General features: G+C 41.0%; 1 protein-coding gene across 5 annotated transcripts in view; it reads right to left on the reverse strand.

Moving 5' to 3' along the window:
* Positions 1–21,992, reverse strand: part of PHACTR2 (phosphatase and actin regulator 2) — a 131,213-nt gene that overhangs the window by 14,789 nt on the left and 94,432 nt on the right. For 4 of the 5 annotated variants that reach the window (XM_063390226.1, XM_063390231.1, XM_063390230.1 and 1 more), the window contains exons 4-9: positions 20,121–20,279; positions 9,862–10,095; positions 5,798–6,347; positions 4,410–4,609; positions 2,380–2,536; positions 234–289 (exon numbers count right to left, since the gene is read on the reverse strand). In XM_063390226.1, the coding sequence (XP_063246296.1) occupies positions 234–289; positions 2,380–2,536; positions 4,410–4,609; positions 5,798–6,347; positions 9,862–10,095; positions 20,121–20,279 (1,356 nt within the window). The remainder of the gene's footprint in view (positions 1–233; positions 290–2,379; positions 2,537–4,409; positions 4,610–5,797; positions 6,348–9,861; positions 10,096–20,120; positions 20,280–21,992) is intronic. The other variant, XM_063390227.1, reaches the window with a different exon arrangement.

The raw sequence follows: 21,992 nt of genomic DNA on the forward strand, positions 1-21,992 counted from the left end.
TTCAAGGAGTGAGATTGTGACAAGCAAAATTTGGCATATTGAATATATGGAATTTTCAAAGCTACAATGACAGGTTAGTGTATAAATCAAGTGTTGACACATTATTTTCTAGAACATAATTTCTCTCTAGTTGTGATTCTAATACTGCAGCAACAATGATGGGCTTCCATATGAATCCAACATATGCTCCCTTTCTAAGTAAACATTATATGAGACCTGAATAAAATACTTACGCTTCAGGATATTTCTTTGTTCCAGCTCTTCAGTTGTGGGCCTCTGGCTAAGTCTCCTGTGAGAACAAAGTAAATGACTGATTTAAAACCAGATCTAAATGACACATTAGGATTTGTAATGCAGCTTAAAAAATGTAATTTCTGGAAGTAATTTCCAGGCAGCTACAATAATTGATCATGTAACCAGAGTGGCCATTTGCTTTAAAAGATGTAGTGTTGCCATTTGAACGCATGAATAACTGATACTTGAATAATATTACCTGTACCAGCAAATTTAAAGTCCTCACAGGTATAATTTTATGAACAAATTCATAAACCTTCTTTGTTCCCAAGCACCATCATTATAATCAGTTGTGCAAGTGTTAGATTATTCTCAGATATTTTGAATGAATTTTTGATATTTTGATATTTTTGATATTTTGAACTCTTACTAAAGTTTTTTAAAAAAACAAAACCAACAAGACCCATAAGCTGTTCATTCCTATACAATTGTTCATACAATTGGGAGCTTTGCCTGAAACCTAATTACCTATATGTAACAACTGCCATTACAAAAAAGCCCCAAACTGAGATATTAATTTTCTGATTTGTACTGGGGAGAACACGGTTATGTTGTCTCTGCATTTACTAAACAAGCCCACTTGTTCACTTGAGGAAAGGACCAAGAGAAATTTCAGCAAATTTTTATTTAGCTGAAATTCATATAAGCAAAACTTATTTTGCAGGTGTGTTAAAGGTAGATGTCTCTCTGTCCATCAACACTCCCACAGTTCCCTACAGACTGTCTTTAGCCTCGTGACACTCATCCAACTCAAATCACTCGTGGACTCCCAGATTTGTCCCAGAGGACTGGCAGGTTTACCACGGGTGACCAGTCCCTGCTGTAGCAAGTCCCTGACTGAGCTGTGGGAACAGATTTTCCACCAGACCTCAACGCTGCCAGGTGCTGACCGCCATGCCAGGAATTTTTGAGAAACTGGCATCAAACTTGGGTATGATTTTGGGTATGAGCACAGCCCTGATGCACACAGATACCGCCACGAAAGCAGAGCTGTGTGCAGTGCCTTTCAGCTCTCCAGCAGAACCCACAAAGCAGCATCATCTGCAGTTCCAGCCCCCGAGGGAGCATTGACAAACAGGATGTGATCACCAGAGCTGCGATTTGTTCAGGAAAGCAGTGATAACAACCACCCCTCTTTATCAGCAAAAGAAAAATGACCCTTGGGCTCTACACAGTAGATGTATCACTCTTACAGTTCAGTAACGAAATCGATGCCTTGGCCAGACACCCAGTCCACAGAGCAACACAGCTCATGTTCTGCGTGTTCATGCAGGGCTGTGTGCTCTCTACTGGAGCTGTACTGACTGGACCACCCTAATATCTGGGAATCTCCAACAAACACAGGACATCCTCCAAATCTGGACAACATTCCTGAGCCAAACAGAAACAAGGACAGGTCTACCAAAATACAGGCATGCTATAGTCTATTCTCAGAGACCACACAAGCCAAAATAAACATGAAGGTTTTTTTTAAAAAAAAGCCTGTAAAAGGCAAGTGAATTTTTTATGCAATGTTCTCAAGTCCAGAAGGAGAAAGTAACATACATCCCATAGCAGTTTAACAGCTTGAGAAAGACATGCCTCCAAGGTGGGCATAGTAAAACACTGACTGTTTCAACTTCCTTTGCTGGAATCAGCATATGATGTGAAGCAATGAAGGAACTGGAGAGCAGGGGAGGAGGGTAGGGTCAGAAGGGACAATATGCACAGGCAAGCTCTATGTGTCAGGAACTGCTACTTTGTCTGAGATGGGTATACAAGTGGAAGTTCCGCTAACAATTTGAGAAGGAACCTGAACCATGGCATTGATTATTGTGGACTCATTCTTACCCTCTTCCTCTTCTTTCCCTTTTTAACCAAAGTACTCAAAACTCCAAAAGCTCTCAGATTTTGTTTCTTGCAGGACAAAAAAAATCTATTATTGACAGTTTCAGGTTTTGTGAGAAATAAAAACCCCATTTTCCATACAGTTGTACCACAAAGATCCTGCAGCTCATGCTGGGCTGCATTGAAAATATGAAGCCAGTGTTCTCAATTCTCTTCCTCCACCTCCACCCACTGAAACCACATTTACCCTGCTGATACCTCACTAGCTTCGTTCCAATCTGATGTCTGATTTCCTGCCTCTCCTCTTCGGATGTACGCTGCAAGATGTTTTTGTCTTCTAACTCTTTCTTAGATGGTCTGTTGCCAAGTTTGATAGCAAGAGTATCCCTGCGACGAATTTTACTTGCTAAAGAGCCTGAGGAAAGGAGGAGTAGGGTAGATTTAGTTCATTCATGCTCAGGTTACAGACACAAACGCTGAGTAAAAACTTCAATACCTCCCCAAAGCAACCTTGTTCCCACATGCAGAAGAGGAATTTTAATTAACATCAAAAGAAAAAATTTAGCTCAGTTCATGAAAATAAAAAGCTAAAAGGCTTGGAGGAAAAAGATACCAGCTAAATTGATACAAACATCTCTTGTCATCTGTGCAGTGATATGATAAAAATGACAAATCTACACTAAAATGTCTTTGAAGTCTAATACATTACAGGTTGGCTTATTTATCTACTTCATATATGTAGCAACCTGCTGCTCTTTTTCTTCAGCCTTAACTGGTTTAGTCTCATTCTATCATCGCTTCCCTCATTCTTTCAGTTTTTTTTTCAATCAATTACCACTTAGTTCTTTTATAGTGCTTTCCATCTCTAAGTTATTTGTAAATTAAAACAAAAAATACAGCTTAGGAAAGTGCTCTGAGTGCTTGTAAAGTAACCTAGGCAGGAAGCCCCAGACACTGAAGCAATCTGTTCTCCATAAAACTGACACTGCAGGGACAAGGGCTTTGCAGCTTGGCCAGCATTGGCTTCAGCCAGCTGTGGAAGGAAAGGCATTTTTCACAGCCTTTATAGTATTTCCCTTGTGTCTTGACATTCTGACTGAGGTGGGCTACATATGCCCTAGGCTGGCAGATTTTCACTGTGTAAGGCAGTTTGGTAAGACCACAGGGTCCCAGCTCACTTCTCATATGACACTGTGCTGCTGTGTAAGCATGTGAACTCTTGGTTTCTATACTTTTTTATACTTTCTACTTTGAGTTATATTCAAACTCAACACAGAACTGCAGAAGACTTCAGCCTCTTGAGCTACCTGGAACTTCACCTTCGCCTGCACCAGTGGCCAAGATTAAGAAAAAAAGTTCATTTTGCCACTTAGGTACACTGGACTCTGCTGTTCAAGCTTTCTTTGCTGAGCACAGTGAAGCACCTCCTCCAAAAAAGCTGAGAGCAAAGCTCTCAAACCATGGTTTGATGGTGATTTCATTCTGACATAGGGCCACCCTGGAGGAGGTGGAGGGAGGGCTGCCCTCCTTCCTGCTCCTGACAGCTGCTCCTGCCACCTTCTTTGCCCAAGCAAAGGAGAAGCCTTTGGGTGAGCTGGACCAGGGAACCACAGATTCTATTGAACATCAGCTCAACAACAGCTGCTCCAGTGAAAATAAACACGAACTCCTGCCTAAGGAAAGAACAGCTGGGAGCAGGGCTTAGGCACAATGGGGGCAGGACAACCCCTTCAGCACAGCAGGGCTTCTGCCCAGTTAGGGTGATGATAAGAGTCATGACCCCAGATGAAATTTCAAAGCTGTAAAGCTTAGATGTAATCTAGTGTGATCTGCTCTGTCTGCTAAGGTTGCTCCGATGCTTAAAACATTCTGATCAAAGAGGAACAAGTGACTTTCAGACAGTGAAGCTGCTGACTGATGGGCTCCCTGTCATCCACCACACCTGTAACTCCCTCAAGGAACTCATGATGTGGGCAAGCCAAAGGAATGGCTTGTGATGCCCTAAGGTGGAGGTCTTGTTCCACCCTCATGTCCTGCTGAGCCTGTTCCTTCCCCCTCCACCGTGCAATGATTGATCTGCTCTCACCCATGCACAGGCCCCAGCAGGTTTCTGATTGTGACTGCCTGGGAGAAGCAGGACACTCATTTCTCAGCAGTGACAAAATGCTAAATCCCCTAGACGCATTCCCTGCAGCCATTCCTCTCTCTGCCTCACACCAGCATGGGTCAGGCATGCTCACAAAACAACCTGTGAAAGGCAGCCTGCAGCTTCTGGGCAGGAGGCTTACTTTCAGTACTTGCATTCTCGTCATCATCATCATCATCATCGTCTGTGTATAGGATCGGCCCGTCCGAGTCCGAGTCACTGCCAGGGCTCTCTCTGCTGCTTTCGCTCTCAGGAGGAGCAGCAGCGTCAGAAGCCTCCTCCACTAGTTCAGACAATGCTTGATCTGGAGCCTCCCCTTCCTGGTCTTCTTTGGTAGCCAAGCTGTTCATTCACGAGCAGATAGGGTGACACATTAATGCAAGCAGAACAAAACACAAATGAAAAGCAACTGAATAAGCAAGGATGAAAATAAAAGTTCTGTTAATCAAAGTAATTCCTTTCTAAAAAATACACATATCAGACATTTTTAACATATGCAGATATGTATATGTATCTAGGTATGTGTGTTATGAAAAAAGGACGCAAACAATCCAGAATGATGTGCTATAAAGACTGCATTAAGACAAATCCTGATTGTTTTTTATTTCTGTGGGATGGGACCAAGAAAGAAAACAGTTCATAATGCTGGGGTGAGAGGAGCACGTTGGAGAGGAGATGGGAGTGCAGATTTTCCTGCTCTGGAAGCCTAACCATATTTATTGTAAATATAGTTTCACTGCAGTTGAGGGCAAAATGTTCATGCTGATGAACATGGGGATCAACAGCAGATTGCCCTTTGCATTGGGAAAACCTTTATGTAAAGGAAGGGTAGAGCAGGGGGAGAAGCAGCACTGGAGTGCAGAGCTGGCAACAGATGTACCAGCAAGAATTTAAAAGGTCTCTAGGCTACTGGCATCTAGACTAAACCCTCTTAGATTTATATAAAAGATGCTGATTTTTGTGGCAGGGAAAAGACAAATTAATAAGCCAGTTTCATTTCTCTGCCAACTATTGTGCTTAAGAAATGTAATTATGACTTTTCTCTTGACCAGTTTTTACAGTACCTGAGATTTAGACAAGTTACTAGGCAGTAAAAAACCAAACACCTACTAATTGAAGTCTGAAACCCTCATTTTCAAGTGTTCAAGTAAAATCAGCTATTGAATTGAGAACTTTAGCAGTGAGATGTTTATTGACATCTACAGAAAAAAAAAGACATCTACAGAAAAGAACCTCCTTATAATTCTGCATCATTTCTTGTTTGTCTTTATGAGAGATAAACAGAAGTGTCATCAGCTTTCAGCTGAACTGCTGACCCCAGTGCCAGCCACAGAATGAAGTAAGAGACAGGTCATGAGCAACAATGTTCTGGGAAACACTGGGAAGGAACAAACTGTGCTGGGCTGCAACACAAACTGTTCCCAGTCAGCAGAAGAAACAGAAGAGATCCCCACGTGCCTACAGTGCCAAGAACCGTGGCTTCCTCGGCTGTGGTCTTTCTGCTCCCCCAGGACAGGCACACTGTCTCACCTTTCCGTGTCTTCTCCTCCGGCACCTGGAGCGCTGCCTAGGGCTGCGCTGCTCAGACTCTTGTCTGTGCCACGCTCCGTCTGGAGAGGCGGCTTTGTGTCTGACCCAGGGCTGCACGGCCCTGCCACGCAGCTGTCTGACACATCCTGGGCATCTGAGGAGCCAGCAGGCTGACTAGCTGCAGCAGGAAAAGGAGGTGGAAGTGGAGGTGGAGGAGGGGCAGTGGTGGGAGGAGGGGGCACAACAAGCTTGCTCGACTGGTCTGCATTCTCCGTTTCAAAAATGACCACGGAAGTTTGCTCAGCCTTGGGTTTTTCTGCCTTTGCTTCTGAACTGTCGGCTGCCGCACCTGGCGGAGAAGAATCAGCCCCATCTGGTGCTGTTCGTGGGGCTGACTGCTTCCCAGGCTTCTTCTTGCCCCTGGGAGTCCCTGATGTGCCAGATTTGCTGGAAGTCTCCTTAGAGGCTTTGGGATGAGATGATGTGGATGAAGGAGATGGTGATGAAGAAGACTTGGAGACTGGTAGTTTTTTTGCATGAGAGGAACCAGCTAAAACAAGAAAAGAAAAGGCATTTTACAGTCTTGCAATTATATGATTTTTGCACTGTATTTCCTGCATGGATTGACTTGTGCTGGACTTTAAAAAATAATAATAAAAAAATATACTTCATACTTCTGCAATACTTCATGTAAATGTTTGAGATGACTAAATGTTGCAGTTCCAACTTCACCTTTGTGTGGGAAACACTGAAATGATGAATACTTGCCCAAGAACAGCAGAGAGGATCAATGTTACAAATGGATAAGAATTTGTTTTGAGCATTCTGCATTGGCCCATTACACCTGGCCTGGACGTCATCTAAGAAGTTCACTACTTATTCTAAAAAGGAGAAAAAGCAGAGAAAACTGTCTGACCTTTCCTACTACATGAATTTTTGGTCTGATCACTGTGAAAACCCTGTTTTCCTTACACTTTTCAAATGAACATCTGAGGACTATTACTGAGTATCAGTCAATTACCTGTCACAATGTTATTGCAACTGGTGTCCTCTTACTTAATGACAAAGAGCAGAGAGGCAACAAAACAAGGTGTATTTTCAAGTCGAGCTGGGTCTGTCCATAAAAGAGAGGCAAAAACCACTGCTGTCACTCTGCACAAATGACCCTCAGAAGGGAGCAGGCACTAAAGGACTCCTGTATGTACTGGAGGTCTTCATCTTACCAGTGACCAACACGGACAGTCTGGAAAATGTAGTGAAGCAAGGTTTGGGCAGCTGTACAAGCTGGCCAAGCTGGCTGTTTAATCTTGTGACAGTCACCATACTGAAGCATATATGTATAATGAATCTCACTAGAGATTTCAGCTAGCCTGCATTTCCATGTGCATTCCAGCCACATTTCTGATTGCTGTGTTAATGCACCCATCACCTGAGATGGGAGGTTCAAACTTGTGACTTTCATTTAAAAAGCAATAAAAACGACAACCATCTAATAGTTCAGTCCTTTTCATCAAAATGCATCTGACTCAAACAGTTCTGATGGAGGAAAAATTCATTAACTTCCAGAGAATAAATGAAAACATTATAAAGTTACATAGCAGCCTTCTGGCTAAGCTTACTGAGTAAAACAGGAAACTAATAGAAATATGCTGGAAGGCCTACTTTATTTATAAGCATTTAAATAAAAACAACCCCCAGCAGACTGGGAGAGAATCAAAGAGCAGATATCGGCCATAATAAGTTCACAATATAAAAACAGTTTTCACAGTGAGACTGTTCTCAAAGGAGATGGAAACTAATTCAAAAGACACATTTTGCTGTTTCTTTTCTGTAGCTGTTAAGGATTTATAAATATTTAGAGTGCTGTGAAGCTTTCAGTACATCTGAAAAAATTCACAGAAACATCAGGCAAATCCCTGTTCCTCTGTGCTCCAAGATGACTGTAAAGGGCACTGTCCTGAATCTACTGATACTGCACTCATCTTCCCACATCAGCTACAAATCACTCAATTGACATGCAAAACAAAATGAAGCAGAAAAATGGCATAGGCAGAAGTTCATAATTACAGTAGAAATAGATGGTGATTCCAACCTGCATATTATTTAACAGAAATCTTATTGAGTAGGTGGACGGCATAAAGAAAAGGCTCTGGTTCTGATCCACTTCAGTGCAGGCTGGAGGTCAACAGAACCAGTTACATGCTTATGCTAAGGAACTTCAGCATAATACAAATATGTAAGCCACACAACTATGGCTGGGAAAATGTCAAAACATGTTTCCATTGTAAAAATCCTTACATTATTCTCAGAACCTGCAATTAGATACAGAAACTTAAAAGATTCCTCCCACAGAAAACCCCCTGCGCATGCACATGGGTCAAAAGTGCTATTGCTGTTGTTGTTTTTGACTGGGCTGGCTGACAATTTTCTGTCATGCCTCTTTTCCGGTAGGAGATTTGAATTCTGATTAAATGAAAAATTTAAGGGCTGTTGTTCTCCTTTTGGCACACATCCATGCCTACATTTAAGTCCCATTCTCCCAGTTCCACTGTTTCAGTATGGAAACCTGCTGTGCTGCCCTCAGGAGAGCTGTGGCTCCGTTGTTACTCACATTCCTCTCCTCCTTCATGGGACTTGATCATTGGCAGCATCATGTGTTCACTTCCATGGGGATCTGACAAACCTCATGTACAAATACTGTTCCAAACCAGCTCTACGTATGAAGTACTGCCCCACTTTGGGTGAACACAATGTATTTTGAGTTTTGGAGGAAATTACCAGTAGAATAAGGGATTTATGTGAATATATTTTACATCTGTATGGTCTCCAAGCATTGCCTGACATTTTAGCAAAGCTAATAGAAGACAAATCTGGAACCTGAATGTATTTTAATCTAAAAAGTCAGATACCTGACAGCTTGTTATCAACATCTGTATAAACATTTCTTTATGTGATGGATTGCTTTATTTCTGAAAGATCTGCTGTTACAAGGCTGCTTCACCTAGGAAGAGCTGAGCTTTTTAGCTGCATGTGAAATGCAAGCAAATTCTGGATTTTCAAAATGTTTATTCTTGTAGTCATCTGATGTAGTAGGACAGTTAATACCAAGTTAATGGATATTTTATGGCAAAGTTATTATGGTAACTCTAGAAGTCTTGTAATGTTTTTAAACAGTCCTCTTCTGTATGCATCAAATACAAAATGTGCCAAAATGTACAATCTGTGAAGAGAAATACTTGCAGAGAAAACTGGAGGGACTGGAGGGATTTCAAAGACAGAGATTGAAAACACAAGGCTTGTATAAGTTTGCCAACAAATATATGGAGCCCATTTATCACAATACTGCTTGTGTTCAAATTATGTGTGGATGTTTTAATTTTGGTCATTGTCTACATTCTCATGATCAGTACCTTAAGAGCATCCACCTATACTCTTCAATCTTGCATTGCTGCTGAGTTTTGGTTTAATAGTGTGGTGATAAGCACATGTGCTATGTGCCTGACTGATATTTTCCATTTCCAGTATGTACTTAGAATCACAGCACCTGATCATTTCTAGTGGTTGTAATTTTTTTCTTTTTTGTCAGCTAAACCAACTGCTATTCATCAGTCTTTTAAGATGTCTTCATGGTTTTATTCTTAACTTCTTTGTGATATTTTAATATTGTCAAATTAATTGGAATAGTTGATACTTTCAATAGTAAGTTACAGCAATATCAAATCAGTTTACTTAGGGGTAACTCGTGCTTGGTTTCAGAAGTCACCTTCTTCCCTGCTGATTCTTGAGCTGATTCTCTGGGTCATTTTTTTGCCAGCTCTCACACCTGAGCTGGGGATTCACTGTTGTCTCTGATGCCTCGGTGTTGTACATAGGTTCATTGAACAGCGAGGGGGTCTGTGTGTTGTCCGGGGTGTTTGTGGCCAGCAGAACCAGAGCCTAGCAGGAAGCTCTCTACGAACACCCGTGGCATGCTCTCCAGCAACCCTGCGACGCACCGAGGCACCGGTTAGCGCAGCCCCATGCACATGCACCCCCCGTGACTGCACTGCACGGGCAGTACTCACCAGCCTCTCGGTTTGCACTGGCACCTGCTGGCTTGGGCGGCGGGAGAGGAGGCTGCTTAGCAGGAGCCTTTCCCTTTTTTTTAGCATGAGCTGCTTCGTTACCCTTATGGCTGGTGGTGGTGGAAGCAGCAATGGCATTTTTTGGTGGCAGCGGAGCTTTTTTAGGTTTAGGCTTAGGCTTAGGTAGTGGTGGAGCATGGGATGTCGGTATTTCTGGGCAGTGACCAGTGCTCTCTATGGATAAGAAAGTGAACAGAAGCCAACTGACACAGACATACGCCACGTAAATTGAACAGCAAGCCTCACAACAGTGACTACTTCTGCTGCTTGAGCTCTTGGGAATCACGAGAGACTTCATCTTCTGCCCCTTAATGAAGTATTACCTCAGAAGAAAACTACAGTTCACCTAAATTCAGAATTTCTCATGGAAATATTTACCTGGAACTTCTCTCAGACACCTCTATTTTAGACCCCCAAGGATCAGCCTTTACATTCAGAATCCCAAACCAGAGTGCTGGCTTCAAACTAAACAAGGGAATGCTATTTACTTCTCTAACAAATCTCGTCAGCTTCTTTTCAACCCTACCCACCCTAAGACCAACAGGCTGTAAAACTCAGATTCATGTTAACCTGAACAGGGCCATTCTCCCAGCCATGGGCTCAAACATGGCTACACTCTGGGCATTTTCCCAATTTTCCACTGAAGCAATCCAATCTTCTGAGCTGCACATCGCTTGCTCTCAGCAGATTTATTTTGGGTAACTTCTTCAGGGTATTTCTACTCTTCAGAAACAAATGAAGCTAAATAAGATAGCTTATCATTTGGCATGGAAATGCTCTCCCCTCCTGCAGGTTCTTTGGGTACTGTTACACAACTGCACTTTCAAAAGTCTAGAGTTCATTAGTCAGCAGGAATTTGGTCTTTATCTACATTGTGCTGTGCAATAGGAATGGCTCTGCAAAGGGAAAGAGGTAGCATTGAGGGCGCAATATTCACAGTCTGCATTTTAGGAGACTTGACTTTGGACTTTCTTCAGGCTAGTTCTGTAGATTGCATGACTAGTGGTGGAGGGAGTACAAGTTCCTGAGTGCATCTTTTGCTTAGTTTCATCCAAAATAAACCTAATTTTTGTTTGTTTATTTGTTTTTGGTGGGTTTGGTGGGGTTTTTTTTGTAGCCTGCAAACCAAAGCAGGGTAAGTGGGGATGACGAGGAAATTAATTTCAAAAGTGCATGCCTAATACCAGCTATAATGTTAATGTGGGTGAGCCATTTACAGTCAACATAGAATTTTGCAACATAATTACTACGGCTTTATATCTTTTTGTTCCTAGGTAGGAAGACCTATAGTTCCCAGATGGGAATCTTTATCTATTCAATTAAACCAATTCTATGCCCATTTTGTCTCAAGATAGCCTTCCAAAACCTTTCTGAGAAAGGATATTATAGAAGCAAGAGCATTCTATCAGAATTGTACAGGCTTTGTTTGCATGTTACTGAGAACTGTGTCTGGGGAAGAAAGAAGACAAGCAAATACTGCAAAGACTTTTAACAGTCTCCTCTACCATTCAAGAGAAAACCATTTCATTTCTTGCAGTATGTTCCTATTAGAGCCTCACTCTTAACACACATTAAATGGACATTCTCATCTCTCTTCTTTCCCACTTTAAAGATTCCCAAGAGATAAGCAACACATTTTAACTTTAAGATTAGTAGATGAAAAACAAATAATGTGTTAGACAACAAAGACATTCTTCCTCTGAGAAACAAAGCCTTTCCAACTTCTAGCTTAAGGCTTGTTAACATGAACCTAATGCATCACCTGCAGTTACTAAAAGCAACATGCACACGCGTGTCTTCACAAACTCCAGGAATTAACATTAACTGTCCAGTGTCCTCCTCCTTTATTTCCAGTCTATTATAGACTAATACGCTTTTGCTAAGGCTTTGAAAGAAACATCTCATAGAAACCTTTGACAACTTTCAAACAGATTCTTTTGAGCACAGATTCTTGCACTGTGCCTTTGTTTTCCATAGAAAGACATCGAATGGAGAAAGAAACATGCTTATTTGTTACATTTTGACCTCCTCTTTTACAGCAAAAGGGTCTCCTTGTGAAATTCCACCTACCTTCATTCAAAGTTGAAATGCTGACATAATTTTGAAAAAGCAGGACATTTTAAAATTTGAAGTCCATTAATAACAAACATGGTAAGATATGATTTTGTATTTTGAAGATCCTGAAGGACATGATGATCAGAAATAATTACAAGTGTAAACAATTTTTTGCTATATGTTTTAACTAAAGATCCATAATGATGAAATTTTATTTACTAGTACAAAAGAATTTGAAACTTATTTACTTATATACCATTACTGTGTTTTATTTCAGGTCATTAGTAGAGAAAATGTTAAAAACAGAATGATAACCTAGAAAAAGTAATACACCATTCACCATATTCTAAAGTAATACAGTCAATCTACACTAAACTATATAAATGATTAAATAATTTATATCAGAGTTTAACTTCTGAATCAAGAAAATAAAGTACAAAATAAAACAAAATATAAGGCTAAAGCTTTATTTAGTTGCAAATAAACACATCCTAGTGACAACTGATAATTTTCAATTTTTCTATAGACAAATCACTAAAAATTATAAATGAAAACCAGAACTGGAGCAGCTCATTCACATCAAAGTCCTTGCTTGCAGACTTCAACTGTGCTTAAAACTGGCAATTTATATTGCATTTATTTTAATACAAATGCCTTGCCAAATAGAAATTGCTGGAATACTATCTTTGTCTAAGACAGTTCTTTCCATGCTGTTATGCACCTCATTCCAAATACTGGCAGACTCTTGCACAGCTGCCTCCTACTTGCTCAGATAATGACACCTCTCCTCCAGTCTTGACTGCCCCTTGATTACCAGGAAACCCTCTTTTTACAGACAGCCAGGAGGAAATCTGTGGTGAAGATGATTGTCTTTGACCATATTGTTCCTCCTGGCATCTTACTAGCTTTGCTGCTTTTACCCTTGTTGGCTTCATTTCTTTATCTCACTGTCAGTCTGATTTTGTCCATAGTATGGTTTCTCATTTCCTTGAGACAAAGATTTCTAGTTCCTGCCTGACCAGTCCATTGTATCAGCTTTTGACAGTGACAAGCCAAGTTTGAAGCAGATGCTTTTCATTGTTTTTCCTCTGTTGACCATCAGGCTTTGTGAATATTCACTGACTGTCCTCCCTCAAGCTCCTCTCTGCTGTGATGCCAAGGCTGACAATATTTAGGCTTCCATATTGTGCTTTTTATCCTGGTCTGGTGTTCCCTTCTATTCAGTGCCTAATCATAATGTCTTTCCTTTTACTGCAAGTCCTTTGCAAAGTTTTTGTGGGTTTCTGCATCTATGTAAGATGCTATAATAAATGTCTAGTATACACAGTAACACTGCAGCAATACAAATAACTAATAACTGCAACAGGGGCTTGATCTTGAACAGTGACAGAGATGGTCTGGTGTCTGTAAATGGCCATAGAGACAATTATGTCGTAATTGTACCTCTCTAACATGATTCTGCTTGAATAGGGACCCTTGGTCTTCATGCCTGCTCTTTCTTTTGCCAAAAACAAGGAGGCATCTGAATCAGTTCAGACGCATCTATTTGTTCAAAACAATCCCCCAGGTACCTCAGGACCAGCTGCAACACAATTCTATTGCTGTTGTTTTTCTTAATTTAGACATCTGTTCATCAAGAACTGACCTTTTAACAAAAGGTCTCCAAAACACATCAGATATCTTCTATCTGCTGCTGCCTTGACAGAAGTAAACTGCCTGTAAATTACTTCTTTAACAGGAACACAAATGTTAATATCTCATTAAGCATTTGGATCAATAATATGTTTATGTTTAGAATAAAACTTCCAAAGGCCGGATTTTCAAGAAATTTCACTTTCAAACCAGATTTTCTTGTTTCCAGAATTTGTGATTGGGGCCAGACTATTAGGAAAACTGTGTTCTCATGTAAACACCTAAGTGATGGTCAGATTTACAAAGTACTCTGTATACAACAGCTCTTGGGGGGCAAAATCATCAAATCTGAAAGACTTTTAGAGAGATGCCAGTGTGCCACATGCACTAGAAAAACAGATTACTTATTTTCAAACTAAAAGTGGGACTTTTTGCAAATTCTGAACCAAATGGACCCATGAAAATCCTGGGCATACTTTCAGAAGATAGGCTCTAAAATACAAGAATTTTTTCTTTACTTCTGTAAACTTCTAAGGAACAGAAGGCCAGAGCTTTTCTACCCGAGAATTTTGTCCTGAAGCACTGGTGGTTTTGTTTGTACAGCTCAAGCAGTGTCAAGGAGCTACCTGACAGAAAACCAGCAGTGCTGTAGCACAAGTGTCTGACCTCCATCAACTGCAAAGCACCCTCCTCTTGGGGGGTGAACACAACACACTGGAGAAACACTGTGTAAAATGGAAGTTGGAAATAATGTATGTTTGTTGTCTTCTGCAGGATGACTCCCTGCACAATGAAACTCTGTAAGAGTTCTGCAAATCATGAGTTTCCTCTGCAGATGTTGCAGAGAGCTATGTTTTGATTAATCAAAATCCAGGAAGCTGTCAGTCAGGAACACGGGACACAGGGCAAGACAAGGTGTCTTTTGTCACTTTTTGGGACTCATTGATTGTGCTGATGCAGGTGGTCAACTCAGACAAATCCTTTCATAAACTTCAGATTTAACCAGCTCCATTTTTTGTTCCTGCTATTGCTAATAAAATTCTGTTCAAGAAAGGACCCATTCTAATTGCTAGAAAGCATCCTTTAATTTCCACTCTAACTGTATTTCAAGCCACTGTTTGTTCCTTTCTACTTGTGCCAGCATTGTCCTTTAGCCATGCTCTCTCCTGGCTGTTTACCAACTTGCAACATTCATCTAATGCACTTGGGCTCTTTTGGGCTGTTTTGCCACACTGAACCAGGACAGCTGTCTCACAATATTGTCTGCAGCTCTCTCTACAGTTTTCAAATCATCATTCTTGAAGATGGACAAGCAGATCTGCACATCTGCAGACTTCTAGATCTTACTGACTCTGTAATTTCAACAGCACCGAGTGCAAGAGGCCTTATAACAGAGACAGTGTAGAAAACAGGAAAGGGGAGAAAGGGATAGGTGCAACACCTCACCTAAAGCAACCATATTCAGGTATTTTGCATTAGTTTCAAGACAAAAAGGGTAAAAACCCCCCTGATTATCATTTAAAAATTTTAACTCCTCAATCTTTGGGTAAGAAGTAAACTGCTAAAAAAAATTAGAATGCCTAAGACATTCACTGTCAGCTGATCTGTGAGATCTTGGAAGGTGGAAGGCCTGTAAGCTTCTACATTCTCTTACACTTCCTGTAAAGATGTATTCAAATAATTTAATAGTTAGCTCATAAAAATAATGTACACAGTATTAGTTCTGGAGCCACATTAGAAAATCTTTCCTATAAAAGAAAAACGCTGAAGCAAACAAACCAGCTTTACAAGTCAGGAGCTTTCTCCAGGCACTCAGTTTTTGTGGGTAAAAGACTGTGCCTCTCACGTCACCCTGCCAACATGAGCCAGCCTTGCTGACTGACTGGACAGGCTCTGGCCAAATACAGCTTTATCTAGAGTACCTTTCCTTTTAAGAATACTTGGATTCAGCTTCATTTACATAGTTCAGGTGATGAATTGAAGATATACTATTCTTAGAAGAACTGGTTTTAGCCAGCAAATAACTCAGCTGGAGTGAGAGATTCTTAGGGAGTCAGGCAAAAAAGTCCACAACCTTTTATGTATGCTGCTCATATCAATGATCTACAGAGCTCAGGTGTAGGAAGCCAGCTAGGCACACAAGAGGGACAAAAGTCTGCCTTGTTTCTCACGATGACTGGTTTGCAGGTTTAATCTTCTGAGATAATGCAGACTCTTGTTGGAGACCCTGGAAGATGAGGGTTTTACTACCTTATATTAAAATAGGTTTTCTTTTGCTATGGGGAAATAAAGAAAATATCTCTGAGGAAAGGAACCTAGAAAATTAGATTTTGAAGAACATTCCTTGAGAGACAAACCAAAGCATTAGAGAGCAATGACGCATGGTCGTAAGACCGGAGTTTGTGCCTCCAACCTTCTTTTCTTTGGTTACCCATATGCAAAAGAAAAGATTAAATTTAATGGCAGATTTAAGGAGAGCAGACAAAATATAGAGGAAAGAACCCATCAACCCAACATACCAAGGCCTGGAACCTTTTCCAGCTCTCATATGAGAGTTAGCCTCTTGGGGGAAAAAAATATGCACATGTAGCCCAACAATTCATTTGGACAAAGGACTAAAAACTGTTTCCTTCACTCATGCTTACTTCAGACATGAGAAACCTGAGAAGATCAGTCTCCTGTAAATGGCCCAGGAACATTCTAAAGCTTATGCTCCATATCACCCACAGCACCTGTAACAGAGCTCTGGCCTTCTGCAATGCAATTATTTATCAAAGAGGCACCTAACACACCTGACTAATGGTATGCAAAACAGAACTTCTTACTGGTTTTTTCCAGGCAGTATCTTGCTGATGGTTACTGAGCCTTTCACTTCTTCAAGCCCAAACTAACTATGAAATCTGGAACTATCTGCAAGAATCATTAAAAGATTTAGCTTGCTTTGACAAAAATGAGTAAGACCAAAGTTTACAAACTGAACTCAGATACAAATAAGGGTTTATTTGTGCATCTGTGTTCCAGAGACATCTTGGGAGGGTTGAAAGGAGAAAAGCATCTCTGACACAACACCTGGAGGCTTTACCATGTGCAGCAAGCAATCTGCATCACCACGCTATGTCCTGATACCCAGGGAGGCAAACACCTATTCTACTGAATCTGGCTTTTGACCTTGTCCAACACTGCTGTAGGGGACAGGGGACAGAGACTCCTTGGATCCCTTTGCAATGCTCACACCCCACCTGGAACCTGGAGCTCTGGGCACTGCTGGGGATCCTGCAGACAAGTGCCATGGCTCAGGAGCCCAGGAGATTTCAGTCTGCTACCCAGACACCCAGGGTGTCCTTTGATATTGCTGCCTGTCCACTTGCTGCTCTGTATCCCTTGCAAGCCTCACAGATAAAATAGCTATAGTTTAGCTCTTTATTTTGTGCAAAAGATGCTAGTGACTTTCCTTAGTCAAAACAAAAGAATTCAAAAGTCAACCCAGTACAAACACATCATGAATAAATGATCTCAGAAAAAGATTTATCTGATTTTTCAAAGCAAGGCTTTATCCATTAATTACCTACTTTATATTAAACTGTCACTTGTTTCTTATCATCCTGCCATAAATGAGAAAATTTCTTCTAAACACCCTGCTTGTATGACTGTCATCATTACTACAAATAGTAACAGTTACACTATTAAATTGCCCAAGAGAATGTTTCACCACGTATAAAAGGCACCTGTGAGCTGATGGGCAGCAGATGGCTACACAGCTTATGGAACTGCCTGGCAGCAAGGGAAACAGCTTTCAGGGGTTGTCTTCTTCACTTGCTTCTGCTTTACTCATTTTTACATGCATGGCTGAGCCTTTTGTTTGCCCTGTGGATACTGCATTTCCATAACTCTCTAATGCTGAAAAAAACTTTTTTCCTTTAACTTGTTTTAACTCCTAATTATTCCACATTCTACAACCTGTTGCTGCCGGCTCTCACCATTCTATTACAACGTGCCTGTATCATGCTCTTTTTAAGCTTCTGGCTCCTGCAGTCATCACATTTATATGAGAAGGCCATTTTTAAGACCCAGTTGAACAAGAGGGCAAATAAAGGCTACCATAATTTCATAAGAGCATTTTAAAATAATTTTATAACTTCAAGGGGCTGAAATGCATTTTTTGGCAAACTTTGGTTCAGTGGGAGTTGGAAATGCAGCACACCGTGCTACCAAGCAGCAGGAATTAATCCTGTCTTTAGTCTTACAAACATGGAGGCTGTATATATCTTCCTTCAAGATTTACACCTAGGAGTTCATGACTTTAGAAGGCTCACATTAGCCTCACTAAAGATGAACTTCTTGCACCATTACTCCTGACTGTCTGCCAGTATTCAATCCATCTGTCTCAGTTCTCATGATGGAGGGTTGTGATCTGAAGCACATTTTATGGTCTTAGCAGAAGACAGTGAGCTAAGTATTCCTGCTTCAGCTCTGACTTTGATGCTCGCTGTTGATTCCTCACTCTGCCAGTGGGTGTGGGTGTCATGCAAACCTACTGCATCTGCCAAAAAAATCACCTAAGATTAATCTGTCAGGTGAGATGCTGTGGGCCTTACTCTTCCACTGAGTTCAGCAGGCAGCTCACCTTCTTGCTTAATGTGCTATAAATAAAGAATAACTGAAGTGTATTCACGATGACTGTGGGGTGGCTTGTACTGGGTTTACACAGGGTAACACTGTTTCTGATGGGTGGAATTGATCCTTAACACCTTTTGTGGGGAAAACATTCTCTGCAATACATCTGTCTCCTTTTGTTTCAGGGGACTCAAGATGTTAACTCATAGGAGAACTCCATGTTTAGGTGCAAGAGGAAAGTATCCTTTGGGGTTTGCATCTTCTGGATGATCATACTGAGATTCAATGAAGCCTAGAACACCAGTTTTGCCCATTTTTTGTTTTCCTTCTCCTTCCTCCCTATATTCTTAATTTTTCTGAGCGGGACTGGAGTGATAGCTATGCTTTCTTCTGCACAGAGTCTACTCCTTTACAGCAATCATTTTTAATTTCTCCCTATCAGGTCAAAACAATATATAGGGAGTGCAGAGTCTAATAGATATATCTTGAAATAGATATTGAACCTCTCCTGCTTCACTGGAGTTCTACATTCTGCAAAGTCAGCTAGAGGCGATTTCAACATGGTTAGAAATGTGTATTTCTAAAATAATAAACTGCACCTTAGGAAAACTTCCAAGTCCTGACAGTTCCAAAATGGTGTATTTAGTGATGCACAAAATAGTAAGTGGTCTGATCTAACCCCAAAGTTAAACTAAACCATTTTAAAGGACTTTTCCATGGCTTTTATAACTCTTTTCCCCTGACCCAGTACACATCTGGTTCTAGTTGGCACCAAAAGATAGATGTATTTAAATGTCCTGACAAAGGCTAATCTTGTATTTCTGCCTTGTTGGGAGACAGGAAGTACTAGAAATCTCATAAGATTCTCCTTGGACATCTATCCACTTTTTACATAGTCAAGTGATTTACGTAGCTCTGAGAAGAATTCAAACTTTTGCATTAGCTGAACTGACGCTCTCAATCTCCAGAGGCTCATTCATCACTAGGTAGAGTTTAAATGAAGACATTGGAAAAGCTGTTCAGTCCTGCCTCCATGGCTTCAGCCAGCCATGAAGGTCTTGATCTTTTGTATCATTGCTCCTTCTGCTAGGAAAAGCCAATAAATGAAATAGTATCTAAGAACACTTATTTTAGACAGGAGAAAAAAGTGGTGCATTATTCAAGATGGCAGAGAAAGAAAATAAAATTGGTCAAAATCCTGTGATTCCACACTAATCTTTACATTTCCTTTATGAGTCAAACTCCAGTAGATCTGAGTAAAGGTAGCAAAATTAAGATGGACACTGGGACTGCTAAATATTTACCACTATTTACTACAATTAATCCATAGAAAACCCTACAGTTATAAAGCACCTTTTCCATAAATGGCCTAGTTTCTGTTTGCAGCAGTGACACAACCCCTTGAATGTTTGCGAAGAGCTGGACTGCAAGTGTTTAAGATTCCATGAAAACCAATTAGAACAAGTTGCTGAAGTTACTTTCAAAATGATAGATGGTTTTCAGGCGACTTAAGCACTTTTGAACATTCAACCCACGAGCCACTTCTACAATGATGCTGCAAGATGATACATATGCACTCAGTGTGTTCTTTCATAAGAGGAAAACCTGACACCAAAGCTTGGCCATGGCTACAAGGAAAGGCTCACCGTGAATTTAGAAACTGAACCTCCCTGGATACATTCAGATCATGCTCCTCTTTATGACCTCACCACATGCACAGGAAAAGGCATGCCCACCAGCAATGGAATACTGGTGCTTCAGAAGTCTTGTCTTCTCAGCAGGTTCTGCTGGCATCCTTGTGGCAGAACAGAACTCACAACATGGATAGGTGCTAGTGGAAGAACACGTTAATGTTTAAAGCAGACAAAAAACAATCTGTGAAGAAAATGTTAATTTACCTTTCTGATCTTCTTTTTTTCCTTCTGATGCTGATGCTTTTTCTGATAAAGTGCCATTATTTCCACTGGCTTTTACCACATTTTCTTCCTGTATGGTTTCTTCACTAATGGCTATAGTGTGTCCATTTGAAGTTTCAAAATTTACTGTTACATCACCATCTGAAATGAAAATTTAAAAGTTATTGCCTGGTTTAAGAGCTTACTTAGCACCTACTTACAACACACAGCATCCCTCAGCTTTCAAGCTTCTGTGGAAGAAAAGCAGAAAGACCTACTGAAATGGGAAACATCAGGCTGTAGATCTGCTCTGGAAAGTAACTCTGGAAAGAAACTCTATAGGCTTTCATGTTCTTTGGGTGGACACCTCTGCAGTATTAGGCTTGGAAGTCCATGCAGGTTTCTGTTGCCATGAGTTTTTCCTGGTTTGGCTGAGCGTTCATATTAAAGGAGAAGTCCGTACCTTCTCACGCTCTTTTATTGTAAACATCAGCTATGTTCTATAAACATAGCCATTGTTTTTACATTCCCTGCTGGGACAAACAAGACTGTGTGGCAGTCCCCTTAACCAATGTGGTGGGAAGGTGGGAATTCCTTCCTCCAATCCACAGGCCTCATAGAAAAAGTATAAAAGTAGGTTTTTGTAAATAAACCGGCTCTTCTGCCCTGCTGCTCTGTCACACCCAGATCTCCAGACTGTTTTCTGGCTAGGCCTCCGCGGTGATAAGTTTCCTTCTTCATGTCTGCTCATGAGCATCCTGTTCTCTTATTCCTGCATCCTGGTCTACACAGCAAAGAAATGTGTGCATGGACCACAAGGCTGTAACATGTTCCAGCATGCTCCAAAAATGGACAACGGAGGGGGGGGGCAGAGCTGCAGAACTACTGTGGTCCATTCACAGCACATAAATGAGCCAGGAATTCTGACAGAAGTTTTCAGAAAGTACGTGCCCATTTACTTAATAAAAATACATCACAAAGACATCATCCAGTCTTAAGAACCAAGGTGAAGTCTTCCTGTGACACATATCATACCATAATTCAATTCAGCAAGTCAAATTCTTTCTCAGCTCTGATGATACTTTACTGACTTACCCAGACTAGCTCAGCTTCAGAGTTTTTTGGAGCCTGAAAAAAACTTCTTTCTTTTCCTATTTGTCTCTATATTGCTGAAAAGTGCTACTCCTGCTGGCTTACAGCTTCCTCTGTTCCATGCACTTTAAAGTTGCTGCTGATTTTCTTCTCTGGTAATTTCTTTCAGCAGGATTCTCTTGCTGTCAATCCAAAAAATAAGCAAATCTACATGGCATCTCTTCTGATTTCTCCCATTGTTTCTTCACTAACTGTGGCAATTCCACTTCTTTTCCTTGCTATGTGTTATCAGACCTGGATGTTTGGCACTTCCCTGGTTTCAACACCAGGGAATGCAGTCTCTGTCCTATCACCTCGGGTGCTCCCACTAAGGTGATTGTTCATTATCTTCCACACACTAACATCAACTTGATTTGTAAAAAATGAGTTCTGCCTTCCTGGCTTTGTGTTATTTACTACAGCTGACACTTGCACCTACCTTAACTGCAACATTCAGTTTCTTCAACTTCTCTTCCAGGGCTTCTTAAATCCACTCTCTCCTCTCCACCTCCACATATAACACTGCCACCTCTTCTTGCTTCTGCATCTTGCTTCTCCAAACACCTCCTGCTCCAAGTGGCACTTGCCACTTTCCACTTCATTCTTCTTCACTCCGTGTGAAACGCTGTCATTTCTCATTTCTTACCTCTCACATTTCAAGTCTCCATGTAACTTCCTCTTTTAGCTTTCATCCCCACAGTCACTCTACCTTCACAATACTCAACTTGTCTTTCCTATCTCTCC

Source organism: Prinia subflava, chromosome 2, assembly GCF_021018805.1.
Source record: "Prinia subflava isolate CZ2003 ecotype Zambia chromosome 2, Cam_Psub_1.2, whole genome shotgun sequence".
NCBI classification, from domain to species: domain Eukaryota; kingdom Metazoa; phylum Chordata; class Aves; order Passeriformes; family Cisticolidae; genus Prinia; species Prinia subflava.